The sequence below is a fragment of the Hibiscus syriacus genome, unplaced genomic scaffold (genome assembly GCF_006381635.1).
Source record: "Hibiscus syriacus cultivar Baekdansim isolate YM2019G1 unplaced genomic scaffold, ASM638163v2 tig00111151_pilon, whole genome shotgun sequence".
Lineage (NCBI taxonomy): Eukaryota > Viridiplantae > Streptophyta > Magnoliopsida > Malvales > Malvaceae > Hibiscus > Hibiscus syriacus.
This window is the reverse complement of record NW_024062999.1, coordinates 699232-715583: the sequence shown is the minus strand read 5'-3', so window position 1 is coordinate 715583 and position 16352 is coordinate 699232. Positions and strand designations below refer to the sequence as shown.

The 16352-nt window shown below is 35.8% G+C and overlaps 1 protein-coding gene and 1 pseudogene across 1 annotated transcript; one reads left to right on the top strand and one right to left on the bottom strand.

The window, feature by feature from the left end:
- Nucleotides 1–64: 64 nt before the first annotated feature.
- On the top strand, nucleotides 65–3556 carry LOC120154873 (annotated as a pseudogene).
- A 52-nt stretch (nucleotides 3557–3608) lies between these two features.
- On the bottom strand, nucleotides 3609–6129 carry LOC120154779 (GDSL esterase/lipase At1g54790-like). Its single transcript, XM_039166432.1, is given in 6 exon segments — nucleotides 3609–3956; nucleotides 3959–4033; nucleotides 4126–4396; nucleotides 4475–4754; nucleotides 4756–4840; nucleotides 5710–6129. Coding segments are annotated over 6 exon segments (1134 nt in total). The 5' UTR covers nucleotides 5942–6129; the 3' UTR covers nucleotides 3609–3765.
- Between the last annotated feature and the right edge of the window lie 10223 nt (nucleotides 6130–16352).

Here is a 16352-nt window from a genome sequence, read left to right as displayed (position 1 = left end):
ATCGTTTCAATTACTGACAAACCAACTTATGCTATACCGTGCATGTGTGCGCACAAGGAACGAGATGATGCAGAAAAGGGCAGTGCTTCCCTTCGAAATGGTTGGATTCTATGCTCCACCTGTGGGCTGCTAAAAGACACCATCATTGATTGCAATATAACAACTGATTTAGCATATCTATCTAGTTTTTGGTAATAAGAAGGGAATTTGCTGATTTCTTCTTATATAGCAGAATGATGCAGAAGCAGAGAGCAGATAATTCAAAATCTCTCAGGAATTAAGTAGGAATCAATATTCAAGTTAAGTGTAGGGTTCCAATAGCAATGTGTAATGGTGGCACAGCTGCTATTTCGCAGTAGCGGCACCGTCCACCATTGGAAAAGGCCTCAGTAGCGGTGTGAACAAATTTCAGATCAATAGCAGCGGATCGTTGCCGCAAATAGCAGTGTAACGAAAAAATAATGTGCAATAGAGCATAATTATGCCGAGGCAGAGAGCATATAACTCAAAATCTATCTCGTAAATCAAGTAAAAATCAATGTTCAAGTTAAGCTTAGGGTTTCGAAAACTTACCTTATGTAATTTCCTGGTCTGTCAGAAGCTTGGAGGAAAGAGCGGAGCCGGATTGCACTCTGGCGGAGGAGACGGATGAGATAGGATGAAGAGAAGGGAAAGGTTGGGACAGAGGCGGCGAGAGGCTTGTTTTTTTTTTTTTTTTTAAATAGAAGGTTCGTGGATCGAGGTATTTAATAATTTGGAGGTCTCTTACGGAAGCTGCTTTCAATATGATGTTGAGAGTAACCTACTATCTTACCTCCTCTTACCTCATACATATAAAAAAAAGTGACAGTCATTTATTTTTTTTAAAGAGTAAAGCACACATATAGTCCCTAAACTATACTGAAATTATATTTTTGAGTCCTGAGGTTTTATAAATTATAAAATAATCATTCAATTTATCAAACTATTATAGATCGATCATATCTCAAAATTTATTACTATCTTACAATGTGTAAACATTATTTTATACTTTTTGGATTCAAAATTAACCCTCCTAGTTTAGACCGTGTTCATTTTAGTCATTGATTCTCTAATTTAGACATGATATTTCAATTCGCTCAATTTAATCCCTAACAACTTTGATTTCACTTATAATTGGGTCCTTTGACCTTGCATTTAAACCAATTAAATCCTTCATAGTCTAAATTTTACTTTAATTAGTGAAATTATTATTAAAAATTATAATCCCTAAATCAAGAGTGATAGGTTGCACCAACATTTAATAATAAATTTCTTTTAAAAATAGGGGATCTATCTTCTTCTTCTTTTTCTTTTTAACAAATTCTAAATCTAATTCAGACGATAAACTTGATCTACTATTATACTCAAATCAAATATAAAATAAATATTATACTCAAATTGAATTCAAATAATAAAAATCTAACCCAATCATTATCATACCTAAGTGGACCATAAACTTGATCTACTATTTTTTGTTTTCTATGTAGATGGACGAGGGGCATCATCTTCCGGCGAAAAGATGCGGCCAACTAAATCCAAAACAGGACAAAATTCACGCCACACAAGCACTCTAATCTAAACAGAACCAGAAACACGCTTCCCAATCTGTAAAACCATCATCGTTTGAAGAACCCAGGAATTTGTTTGCACATGCACAGCAGGGACTGGCGGCTCTACCTATCTCTTTGGCACTCAATTTTTCTCCGGTTTAATTCAATGGAAATGCAATGGCTTCGGAGTTTGATGTGATCAACGAGGGGCCGCCGTAGGAATCTTATGTCGTCGTCGATGCTAATGTGCTTAGCCGGGTGACGAAATCGGATTTGAAGCGGCTTTTGTCTGATCTGGAGTCGAGGAAAAACTTTCACATCAATTTTGTCACTGTTAGAAAGCTCACTGTAAGATTCTTGTTTTCATGGATTTACTTGTTTAATTGTGAGTTTCTGAATTTTATGAGATACCCTTTGGTTGGTTCATTGTTGTTCTTTAGTCATTAACTGTCTGTTTGGTTATTTAGAAAATCAAGGAAAAGGAAAATTTTGTATGCAGTTCTTGATGTTTAAGTTAAACCTAATTCAATGTTGAACCCATTAATTCCTTTTCTTTTGCTTTGAGCTTCTTAGTAAACTGTAAGATCATATGATGATAAGATTACTTTTAGTCTTTGAAGCAGATGCAAGATTTGAGAACTATGATTTGATTGCAGACCAAAGCTGATGCTTTTGAGTATGCTGACCAAGTTCTGGAGAAATGGTATCCGACGCTCGAAGAGGGCAGCAATAAAGGGATCGTTGTGCTCGTTACGAGCCAGAAAGAAGGGGGCCGTCACCAGTGGACCTGCATTCGTCGAAGCCGTGGTGAAAATTTCTCGATGCAACTGTAACTCAGAACCTTCCAGGTACTTATTTCTCAAGTTGAAACTTCAAAACCTTCATATTTTCCTTTTCTCATGTCCTTGGAAATGTTGAAGATGTTGCTGATTGTGAAATCTGTAGATAAAGTTCCGTAGCAACGTTATAAGGCCTTCGAAAACTTGAAAAACATAAGAATTCAAAGATTTCTAGGGAGAGGTTACGTGGAAAAAATCTCATAAGTACTTGCTGCAAAACCCTGTAGAATTACTCTATCCTGCTGATTGAACGTGTTGGAATCATTTTTCTCGCCTTTACGATGGTAGAACCAAAACAACTGCGTGATTAACATGAGCAAACCATCGGAATAAGATCTTAGTTGTCTTCTTTAGCTCATTCGATATGAGTTGTTGGTGGCGCTAGGTGGCATATATCTATTCATGGTGCAATTCTAATTACCACTCCTCACCGACGAGCTATCTCCTTTGATTCCGTTTTTTCAAACTACACTTTAGGCCTTGCTCTCTTATCCAAGGACAGAATATTTCGAGTTCTAGTTGCCAATACGAAAATAGCATCAGATACTTTGTTTTCATTTCAACTTAATGAACTTATTTTAATTGCTTCAAGTCTCGAACCATATCGGCCTTTTCCCATCAACCGTATAGCTTATGGTGAAAACTGGAGTTTCATATACAGAAATAATATTTCTTTACCTTTCATTTCGTTTATTGCAACCGTACTCATCGTTGCATCGTTCTTCATGGTTGCAGTTTTGGCTGTGGAAGAAAAGTACAACGAAGCAATTTCCAGCAGTGCCAAAAGGCTAGTTGCTGCCATTGATGGACTTCCAGATCCCGGCGGCCCCCAGTTTAAGGACAACAAGCGGGAATCGAATTTTAAATCCAGGGAAGAGACCGAAGAGAAATGAGGACAATTCAGTCTCGTAGTTGGAGGTTTGTTGGTGATTGCTTTCGTCTTTCCCATGGCACAATACTATGCCTATGTCTCCAAGAAATAAAAGCTTATTTGTATCATGAGATTTGTCTTTCAAATCTCTTCCCTACAAAACATGTAGTTTTATACAATTACTCTATGTTGAATATGGTTGATGAAAAACTTGTAGTCCAAGCAATAGTACAGATTTTTGGTTCATGTTCCGGAAAAAAGCTCGATTATAACACAAGATCGGCATCGATAATCTGCATAATCAGAATGCGCAAGGCATCAAATCGACAAAAAGGAGGTTAAAGTAATTAAATTTCAGACTGCATCATCTGGAAAATGGACTTCCAATTACAAATTATTAGTTCTTTACAATAATTTTTATCAATTCAGTGACTACTAGAAGTCAATACAAAGAGGAGTTAAAGCAATGAGTAATATTCGGCCTTCAGAACTTGAGATTGAGAAGGAATGGCATTTTGTCCGAAAAGGGTGGATCGGAGTACTTTCCGGTGAGTATTTGCGATGAAACATACTGATTCGCAGCCTCCGAATAATGGATTCCATCCCAGTTAATATATTCAGAACTATCATCGCATGCTTTGGCTGTCACTGTGGCTCCATTAATCTCTTTCGTTTTCCACAGGCTATTCGGCTATCGTAGTTCAACGGTGGACCGCCGAACCCACAGCAAGCCATTATAGGCTGCTCAAATCCTGCAAAACGGTAGAATAACAACTTTGCTTATCCTGAAATTTCAAGCAACTAAAACATAATTTGAAGGTGAGAAAATCTCTCGTGAACATACCGAGTTTAGAATAATTCGAGATAAGGTTGTACTTTATAGTGTAGATGTCGACGTAGGTAAAATTCGAATCTGTATACTGGCCCTGTAATTTTTTAGTTAGGGCATGAAGCTGCAGATTGAAGACTTTAGCAGCTTGGTTATGCTTGCTGACGCACCCTCGCTCGTCGAGGCTAGACGGATCGGTTCCGAACTTGGCGACGTTTTGAGCTAAGCATCCAAGAGGTCCTGTGTTATGTATCCAAAAGTTTCTTGCCCCTTGATCATAATGCCTGCAAAGAATGCCCAAACTGCATGAGGAAAACATGGGAAACCCTGAGAACGAAGAGCAAACAATGTTCTCGAATCGAACCTTTATTCCAGTTTCGAATTCTATCAAGATCGTTGGAATCGAGGCAAGTACTTGATCATAAGTCTTGGAATAAAAGGCACCGGCGAGATCGTTCTGCCCGATATCAAACATGTATAGCCCCTTCTGGAAGTAATCTTGTCCTGGAAGGTACTTATCAAGTCTTTTACCTTTAACTAGCAATTCAAGAACCCTACCTTTGAACCGTTTGAACTGAGCCACTTGAACTCCGAATGAAAACGGACTCACAGCTTGTGCTGAAGCCGGTTGGATGGTCGACCCCGGCCGCAAAATTACACCCTTTACGAAAACTCGGTATCCCGATCGAATCAAGATAAGCATTCAAAAATGGCAGATCCATTGCATCCACTGCAGCAACCAAAAAAGATCAAAACACCATACAAATAACACTGCAGATAGCCAGATACAACACAAATTCTAAACAGTTAGAAAAGTTAACTGAGAAAATCAATGATTAACCGGCCATCACAGTATCTCCCGGAGGGTATTTGAAAGTAACTCTCCCCGTGAGGCGGTTCGAGGCTCTCGATACCGCGGAAATGAGCTCGCCGGTATCGGAATTAGAATCGCCGAAGTTGAAGATCGACGGGAATTTGAAGTGGATGGAATTGGTAAAAGGCAAGAAGATGAACATCAACACAAAGATTTGAAGGAAGCAAGACTTGGAAGCCATGGATTTACAAGCACAGGAATCACCAGATTACAATGAAATTTAATATTTCTGTTGATTACCAAATGCCAACTATAAATAATAATTGTAGGTTGGTGGATCGTATGTGTCCCAGCCAGTCGAAGTTTGCTTTCAATTGTGGTAACACACAGGAAATTAACAATACAATATAACATTTTAACCTTTCTTTTTTGTTTTCTTTTAAATTACAAGCCTGGTTTTGGGACATCACATGCCCCACGCCCAACTCTTATCAACACACCAAGCATTATAATCCAATTATTTACAAGATTTTTTTTGGAATTAATCACCGATATCCGATCTATTAACCGACTAATCGAAATCGAGTTTTGCATAGACACCTTATCAGTATGACTCAACCCGATCCCAAAGTAGAGTACTAATTATGCTAATTAACTAATATGATTTTTTCCATGCTGTTGGGAGCATATATATCTTTATCCATAACGAAAGCGTATTTATTATTGTAAAAAAAAATAAACATACTTATTATTCATAATTTGAAGTGAGAGGATAAGAGTATTACTTAGGAAGTCAACGATGAGCCGACCATCGCAAAACCTGCCGGAAGGAGCCTTGAAATAATTTTGACCATGAGGAGGGTTCAATATGTCCCCCAATGCTGCAACAAGCTCCCCCGTGTCGGAGTTGGAATCACCGAAGTTGAACACCGCCGGATAATTGAACTGAACACAGTTCGCCATAGCCGACAAGAAGCAAAGCAATGTGATAATCTGGAAAACCAGACTGTTAGCCATAGGGAAGAAGAAAGGGTTTGCAACAATGATGGAAGAAGAGAGAGTTTTTGGATTGGTTTTTATGGGCAATTTGCTTGAGTTCACTTGGAAGCCAAGTGGAACAACTCATAAAAGCAAAGGCTCTGTCTGTGAATCAAATGGGGTTTATTTAAAGCGTATATTGTTTTGTGTTAAATGAGCCCCGTGAAGGCTTGGACGAGAGTGTTTGATTGTAATTATTGGTGGATTTGAGTGAGGATTTATAGGAGTGTGAGGGCGGTTTGTGGAAGCAAAGTGCCTTCCCGGCTGGTATTTTAGCTTCATGTTCTCTTTGTTTTCCTCTCCTCCTTACTCCATTGGGTTTCTGTATTTCTAGCTTAGAGATCTAAAGGAAACTGGGAGTTTGATTAGCCGATCGTATAACGTTTGTTTATGTTTATTTATTAAGATAAACAAAGAGTATGAACAAGATTTTTATGTTTCATTTAATGAGCAAACAAACACGAATAAAAGTGTATACCGTTTGTTTATGTTCATGATCAAGTTCGTTTATCAACTCATTTATACGATCGTTTATTTGATTCTCATTTTTCTTTTATTTTTTTATATTTTAAATAGGGTAAATTATACATTTAATACTTAAACTATCAGGTTTGGTCCATTTTAATACCTAAACTTTCAATTTTTTCAAAATCATACCTAAAGTTTAGTTTTTGTTTCATTGTAGTACTCCAATCAAAATTTAACTTGAAGTTTTTATAAAAAATGAAATTTAGGTACTAAAACGGACCAAAACTGACAGTTTAGGTACCAAATGCGTTAAGTTTTTAACGGCGAGGCACTAAAATGAAATAAAAACTAAACATTAGGAATGATTTTGAAAAAAAAAATGAAAGTTTAAGTACTAAAACGGAGCAAAACTTATAATTTAGGTACTGAATGCATAGTTTATCCTTTAAATATTAGTGAAGGTTAGAGACCAAATTAACAGTGTAAATTTTGGAGTTTAAATTATGAAATCTAAGGACTTTTACCATTTATGAACATATAACAAACATGTTCGTGAACGCTAAATGAACATGTTGACGAACATGTTAGTAAACTCTAAAAGAACATGTTAACAAAACCCTAAACGAGCATATTGGTGAACATATTTGTGAACATTAAATGAACCAAACACAAGTACATTAAAAACTAAATCAGTAAACATGTATACGATATTAAAAAAATTAGACAAAAACGAATTAAACATAAACACCTTAAAAAATAAACCAAGGAAACGATAGATTCACCTACGCCTCTACTTTTAACCCCAAGGAGGATTCTTCATATGCAAAACAACCTTTTTTTTTTCTTTTTTTCTTTTTGCTTTGGGGCAGCTGCATTCGGCTGGCTCCAAACGAAATTACAAAACTTTGTGCAGTTCACGGGTTGGAATCATATGTGACCACCACCATTCAATTACTTGGATACAATGAACCAAAAGAAGAATAAAAATTTGGACAATTGTTCTCAGGACAGTCACAGAATGGTTGTCGGTAACACTTTATAGGAAATTCTAAACCCAAACTCAAAATGTTATCCCATTTATCTCCATTCAAGGCAAGTGTAAAACAAGGGTATTGGATTTTATAAAGTGTTCTTTGGATAAACAAGTAAGACATTTGGATAAAACTTTGCGGATTAAACTGATGAGGGTTTGATTTTGTTATTATTTTATTATTAATTACTCCTTGATTTGTCGGTTTATGTTGCTAATTTGGACATTTTTTGTTATTTTCTATGCAGGACATTAGATTTCACAAAATATGCTAAAAAGGACGAAATTTTGCAATTTTTATTTTTCTGGAGTTTGGACTAATAGGCATGACTTGGGGCATGACTCCGCTGACATGGCATACAGTCAAAATCTTCTAGAAGGTCCATTCAGCATTTTCGTGCAAGCAGAAGACTCAGCCAGAATTTCCAGCTTGAATTTAGGAATTATCTTTATTTTTTAGATTATATTCAAACAATTAAGGGAATTAACTTTTGAGATTTTTCGTGAATTATCTTCTATAATGTTTAGGAATTATTTTTAACATTTTTAGGGTTTTAGGAAGCTATGAATACCTCTTAGGGTGAGCTTAAAACACATCTCGAATTCTCTTGAACTTCTTTGTTCTTGTTTTTCTTCTATAAAGTTTTTACTTTTTCTTTCATTTTTACTTTTACAAGTTTTTCATTTATTTTTCTTCTAAAATGCTAAGTATGATAGAAATCATACTTAGCTAAGTTTTTCATAGTCAAAGGCTGAAGCGATGACTCAATTTCAATCGTGAGAATTGAAAAACACTATTCGGGGTCACATTTTTAGTTTTATGGAATCAATGATCAGTAATAGACCATCCTTTTATAATCAAAAACATTTTCTTTTCAAAAAGTGCATGTTGGATTGATTGTGTTTTCGATTAATAGTTAGGAGGAAGGATCGTCTTGTAGCACATTCAACTTCTTGTGAACACACTTAGCAGCGGTCTGCTAAGGGAAACTGAGATCATATTCAATTCTCAACGAGACATTATAATTCTAGTAAGGTTTTTCAAAGCTTTTAAATCAAGTTTGCGCTAATAATGATTAACACGATTAGTCCACATAAGGACTTAAAAGGGGTTAGGCCCTATAGACTGTAACCGGCATGAATCTGAAGTGAAAAATCTATTTCAATGATCGATGAAATTTGAGGCAAAGCGGAAGCCAGAGGCTGATTTTTACAATTAGATTTTTAAGTCAAATTTACCTTCTTCCAATTTTTACTTTATTTTTCGATCAAACAAAATCCCCCTTTTTACTTTCTTTTACAGTTCAAACCTAGCCTAGAAACAAGACCTATTAATCAACAATTTTAATATTCCCTGTGGATCGACCCTTGCTCTCTCTATTCTACTTATTTCTATTTTATTTTTATTGATATTAAAGCATATTTTATTTGACACTAAAAATGACATGTTGTCAAATTATTGTCGTTGTCAGGGAATACGACAATTTACTGATTAATTTGTTTTTGTTTTTATGACCAGGAAAAACCCGAACACATTAGAAGAATTTGACCTGGAGATCAAAGCAAGAGCTAGAAGAATTCAAGGACAAATGCTTCGAGATAAAAGAACAAGGCGACAAAACCAATCAAATCCTAAAGAATCTGACGCCACCTCCCACGAAGAGTTGTTGAATATAACTGAATCATCACAAGTCGAATCACACGATATTCTCGAAGTGTCGCACACTATATGCAACACCCCACCTAACGCCGATCACGTGCAACCGTCAAAAGCGATGGACAATCAAACCATTCAAGAGTTAGTCATAGCTCTCCTGTTCAGCAACTTCTTTGTATCGCCTTTCCTCAAGTTAAAACTCTGTTTCAACTAAAGACGGGGCTGATTTGTCTTCTTCTTACCTTCAACAGTCTTCCCAGTTAAAGTCTGTGTAAACATTTGACAGAATTCCATTTGGCATGTTCAAGCATAAAACCATAGGGATTTTCCGATTACCAAATTAAATTAAAAGTTTTCTCTTTTTCTTTAACTAGAATAGCTAAAGATTGGTTATTTTATTTACCACTGAATTATGTTCATACTTTGAATGATTTAACCTAAATTTTTCTTGACATATTTTTCCTAGGAGCAAAGGCAAGCAAATTAAGGAGAAACATTCTGGGAATTAAACAAAAAGATGGGGAATTGCTATCCGATTATTGAGATCTATTTAAAAAGCTTTGCGCAAGTTGTCAGAAACACGGATTAACCAAGCAAACACTTCTTCAGTACTTCTACGAAGATCTTTCTCCCATAGATATGAAAATGGTAGATACTTCCTGTGGAGGAGATCAAGTCAATATGATGCCAATCACAGTAAGGGAATTGATCTCGATAATGGCAGAAATTCACAACAATTTTCAATTAAACCAAGCTGACGGGTTCACAAGACAAGTTTTATTTCGATAAATTAACTGACGTAGTTAATTACCTTATAGCAAGTAAAAATTTGCAGCAAGACTATGTAGTTTATGCATGATGTACGATCATCCGACTGATTGCTGCCCAATGCTACAAGAAGAAGCGAGCCCTCAAGTTAATGCCGTGGAGAATTTTATGGGACCTCCCCAAAGGCCTTACAATCCTTACACCAACACAAACAATCCAGGGTAGAGAGATCATCCAAACTTTAGTTATGCACTAAATCCTAGACCAAGTCAAGCCTACCAATCGAGGCCACCTCCACCTTAGCCGTATCAACCGTCAAAATCATCACTTGAATCAATCGTCGAATGGTTGGCCCTTTTTCAGGAGAAATTCTATAACCCCCCCTAAACCTTACCTAAAAGAATTAGTTCAAATCTAGAGAACTCATTAACTAAATTTTCCAAAATCGTACCCAAACATTATTTAAAATACATTGAAAATAAACCCTCGTATTTATAGATTTTAAACACTTAAAAGTAAATGAAATAAATAAATAAATAATAATTAAAAACATAAATAAAATATTTATCGAATTTAAAATTCAAGTCCAAACGTCCAAAACAAAATATATATCCAATATCATATTTAACATACTAAGTATTATCCAAATAAAATAATAAATGGTAATATCAAAAGACCCGAATAAAAATATCATACTATGAAAATAATGAAAATAGAATAATGTCGAACTTCAAGTATCGGTTGTCGTAACCCGAGAATCTGAAGGAGAGAAACTAAGGGGGTGTAAGCTATTAAGCTTAGTGTGTCTCTCAAGTGCAAACAAACGCAAGTAATAGCATAGTCCGAAGTAAGAAATAATTTTCATACGATAGCACATCAACGGTAATCTCAGTTCAATTGATATGCAAAGGATCATGCACCCACCCATACTTCAATCACACCAGAAGAGAGTGGGTTCCCCAGAACCAGACTAATTCCAACCCACACACCATGTAAGTGGGGTCCACCATAAAGACAGAGGCCACTAAATTAGAAAAAGTGACATTCACGCCATCGAATGATTGCACTGAACTTCCCTGATGAATGCTTAACATTAACATTTTTTACTTGCTAATTCTCTTGCTTTATGAATCTTTCACTACTGATTTGGATGTGTTTCATTTATTTTTTGTGAAAGTGAAATATGAATGTGGAATGTGAATGTGAGACGTGAATATGAAATGTGAATGTGTTGTATTGTGCTGTAAATGATGCATAGGATTTTGAAAGTGTTTTCCAAAAATCTATATTTATTCCGAATATGTGATTGGACGAGCTACACTTTCTCACTGTTCATATTTGAGTTTATCATGATCACCAATTCTAATGTATGGTTCAAAGCGAATATGAATAATGTGAATATGTGATTAAACGAGTTGAACTTTTTCACTGTCCACATATGTGGGTGATCATGAGAAATATCCTAGGTGTGTTTCACAATGTATTTGAATCAATATGCGAAAACTATGCATCATTGACAACCACTCTTGGTAAACTTGGATTAATTGGTTATTGTTCTTAATATGAACTTTGGATATGAAAGGCATGCCTAGGAAAGAGTACTCTATGTGTTTTATATAAGTGTATGTGATTTGGGATTATACAAGGTTTGTTTGGTACGTTGAGCTTTGCTCCAAGAAGATACGAGGTTTGGTTGGGCATAGAGCTTTGCTCTGTAATTTGTGGTTTTGGACCTATGTGAGTTTGTAAACAAAATGGGAGTTGTATGGAGTCCGTTTTATCCAAAGAGTGAGTTGTGTTTCGAACAAAGGCCATTAATCTTAAAATAAAAGTATGTGTGTTTTGTGTGTGCCTTGCCAAGGAAGGTAATTGTGCATGAGTGCTTGTGAATGCCATGACTTAAGTAATTATGTAACATTGGTAAATTTTGGAAATTATGTGCATTTAGAATATGTAATTGATCATTTAAGTATGTCATGATGTTACTTGTGCGATAAGGTAAGAACATATTAAGCATGGGCATATATAGACATGCTTCATATTGACTATGTGCATTATCTTTGAATGATTATCATTTAATGGACTTTATTAGCTCATACTCATTTTAACATTTCTCAGAGTAATGAAATCGAGCGGAGGTGAGAGGCTTGGCATCGGGAGTGATCAAGCAAGGTAAAGGTTCAATGAAGTGTATGTGTTTTCAGAAAACTAAGTGTGGCAATGTGGGTGACGTTTGGGACTTAGGCATATATGTGGTATTGATGAATTTTGATGTATGAAATAGACTTGTAACACTTGCTTTATACTTGAAATTGATGATGGTTTAATAGGTTGATTTGAGAATGTTATGCAAGAACTTGTTTACCTAAACCATGTGAATACTCAAATGTTGATTTAGGCCTTAAAGAAGTGTTTGGAGTGTGTAGGTAGGTGTAACTTGGTAAACTAAATTTGCTAGGCTCTTAGGATGTATGATATGACCTTAAATACCACAAAAGAGTAAGTGACGGGTTTGAAATGAACTTTTATACAATTGTTGGCTTTTGGTGCCAAATTCATAAATAATGTGTTAACTTGTGTTATAAAGTATGCTACACCTATGTTTTAACATGTATGAAGTGGTTGGATAGTTTCCAAGCATGACCCTAGTCTATAGTTACTTTTATGTGATTGTTTATCAAGCCAAATATGCATGTTCTTTTGATTTCTGCACTTTTCTAGAAAATGATCGATCCCTTACGGGAAATGATTGATCTCTTTCAAAAATGATTGATCCCTCGATCTAAAGGATCGATCCCAAAGTTCTGTCCAATATAAGATCGATCCCTTTTCAGAAAGAATTGATCTATTCTATGTGAATTCAAATAATAGTGCGGAAATTTCTTTCATTAAAGGGCAGAAGTGTTTGTGAGTCTTGTTTTGACCCCATCATGTTTAAATAAGTTTAATTTAGTCCTAATATCAATATGCTTAATTACTTTAACTCTTAACTCAAATTTGATGAGGCATGAGTAAACTCTTAAACATACTTAATTACATATTGGTCTGGTCAATTGTATGCTACTTTTTGGTACATAAGTTTTACATATTTACGTTTTAGAGCCTATACTTGTATGATCAATTAGGTGAGTATTTGATGTCTAATTCTATTGTGATTTTGCATGTTGCTCAATTACGATTGTGTTTAACTTCTGGTAACCTTAATTGTGTTAATTGAATAATGATTTGTTACGTGACATGAAATGATTAAATTACCCTTAGGCGTTTAAATGTAATGTTTGCATGTTTAATTGAAAGTTCGATTGCATGTTAATTACATTGACATCACATGTCGATGAATGTTTAATAAATTTTAAATGGTTTGCTTCCATAAAATATGCATAATGTGGATCTTAATTCGTCCAACATGATTGGAACCTAATGTACGCTCAGGTATCCGGCTTGGTCTCCTGGATCGGGTATGAGGTGTTACAGTGACATTCACCCCCATTGAGTGAATGCACTAGACTTCCCCTATCAGAATTCATCCCAAAATGATATGCAAATGGAACACATATATGTTATCCAATCTGATCCGAATAGCATATATCCGAAAAACACTACTCGAAATCATATATCTGAATTCCAATATGATCTAAATGTAATAATCACATATATAAATAATTCGAGTTCGATAAATAACTCATATCACATATCATACTTTTCTAAATTTCAATTAATATATTAATGTCACATAACCATCATGCTTGAAATCAACTTTCAATCAACATTTTATCCAAAATATAATTAACTCAACATTTCCACAAAATAACCATGCTTCCACTAAAATTCAGATAATCAAACAACTATCACAGACAAGATTTAGCATTGGATAGAGACACACCTTGAAAAATAGCTAATGTCGGTCGTAAGGCCTATCACGTTCAACTCGAGCAACGGTTTGACCTGAATCGATGCCTACGAATTAATTTAATAATTAGATAAATAATCTAAATAACTGACAAATCTAGACGACTAAAAATATCAATTATCATCCATGCTCAATACGAGTAGTATGGTCTGGTTCGAAGTTCGTGCGTAACGGTGGCAGAGACGATAATTCTGGTTCCGAGTCAAAGTCTCCTACAAAATTAACAATGTTCGATCTAAATATCAATTCAGTAATTTTAGATTGCTATTTAATAATTTAATTGTGAATTAAAACTATTTCTAACTCGATCGGGGAACTGATATTGGGTTTGGTTCGAATACAACATTATGTCGGTACATCAGAGATGATTGCCGACGATGAGCAAGTAATGAAAATAACCCTTCAGGGGTCAGGGATGCCACAATCGACCTTACCATGGCCTTAAACGACCGGTGAACGGAGATAAAAAAGGGGCATATGTACGATAGTAGCCAATAGAACACCCACATGACTGGTGGAGGTGACCCCGGTGAGTTCTTACCATGCTCGACCTCCCCCTTTGCGAACAACGAACCAACACAGCCTCGTACGTTTATCGCGAGGCCACACCAGCGAAGGAAACAAGTCAATGCTCATAGAATCGTAAACCAAAATCGTCCAACAACAACAAGTGACGGGGTGACGTTGGTGGCCTTACCTTCATGGACGGGCGACAAGAACGACGATGGGATTGATGAGCGACAGTGGTTTGAAGAGAAAACGAGGATTGTTGCTAATGGTTGTCCCTTTTTCCCATATATATATGGGGTAGGGGAGGTAAGATGTAGGCTACCCCAACACCAGGTGTTGGGAGCAGCTTCCGTAAGAGACCTCAAGATTATGAAATGCCTTCCGTGGGACTCGATCCCACGACCTCAAGGTTAAGAACCTTGTGCTCTACCAACTGAGCTGGATGGCACCGCACAGGGAGTTTGCTTAAAATAAAATTGGTTTAATTACAAAGTTGGTCATCCAGTTGTATAGGGTTTTAGGAAAATAGCTTATAACTTTATGGATTTATAATTTAGTCACTAATCTCAATTAAAAACTTAGGTCAAATTTTCACAATTTCTAGGGTTTTAAGTTGTATATGGTTGCTAAGGTTTTGAGAAAAAAAATAGGGAGGGCACCGCACAGGGAGTTTGCTTAAAATAAAATTGGTTTAATTACAAAGTTGGTCATCCAGTTGTATAGGGTTTTAGGAAAATAGCTTATAACTTTATGGATTTATAATTTAGTCACTAATCTCAATTAAAAACTTAGGTCAAATTTTCACAATTTCTAGGGTTTTAAATTGGGGATTTTTTGGTGCGTTACAAATTCCAAAATAGAACTGGAACTCGCTTTTAGGAGCTTGAGAAGTAAATGAGCAAACTGAATCAAACCTTGGGGCAATAAGAGTTATAAGGGATGCTACCATCGCAAACTGGGCTGAATCTAAGAGAGAATGTTAGTGTCATCACCCTCCAAAGTGGTATAATATTAGAACAACCAATCCATAGGAAGTAGGTGCAAGATCCCAAAATAAAGAAGATGAGTCGCGAGATCCCAGAGGAAAGAAGAAGAAATAGGCGCAGAATCCCAGAGAAAGGAAAGAGTTGATGCAAAATCCTAGAGAAAGAAGAAAAATGAGTCACAATCCGATTTCACGTTATCTCCCTATGTTGTACCACCACTTTCCCCCTCAAGATTTGTGAAAAGAGACAAACAATCTGAGGTGAAAGAAATCTTGGATATATTTAAGAAATTAGAGATCAAAATATTTCTTCTTGAAGTAATTCAGAAGGTTCTAAGGTATGTCCGATTCCTTAAAGAACTTTTCAAAAAAAATGACTCACCGTACTTGTGAAGTTAATTTGGGAGAGCACGTTTCAGTCGTACTTTAACAAAAGTTTCCTCCAAAGTTGAAGGACCAAGGTATACTCGCCATTCCTTGTAAAATCGGTAAGGTTGGAATAAAGCATGCGATGTGTGACTTGGATGCCTATATTAATGTTATGTTGTTATCTATCTATAATTTAATTTTTATTAAGCCCTTGAAGGATACTAGAGTTACGATACAGTTGGCAGATTGCTCAGTAATTTATCCCGATTGACTTTTGGATAATGTCTTAGTAAAGATAAATGAACTCATCTTTCTGGTAGATTTCAATGTCATTGACATGAAAAACGGTCAAACAAATACTACTTCTGAAATTCTCCTTGGGCTCTCATTCCTTAGTACATCACATACAAAGATCGATGTGGGTACGACTATGGGCGTGACATGGTCTGACGTAGCAGTTTCTAGAAGGTCCAGTCAGCGGCAGTTTTCTAGAAGATCTAGTCAGCGCCTTCTGGAAGATGGACGGGTAGAGTTGTATTAAGAGACTTATTTTTAAATTTTAATGTTTGAATTTAGAAAAAATTTTGAATTATATTTAGGATTATTTTTATTTTTATTTCTTTGTTTATCTCTATGTTTTTAGAGGCTATAAATACACTCTTAGGGTAAGCCTAAACATACAACTCAGATTAC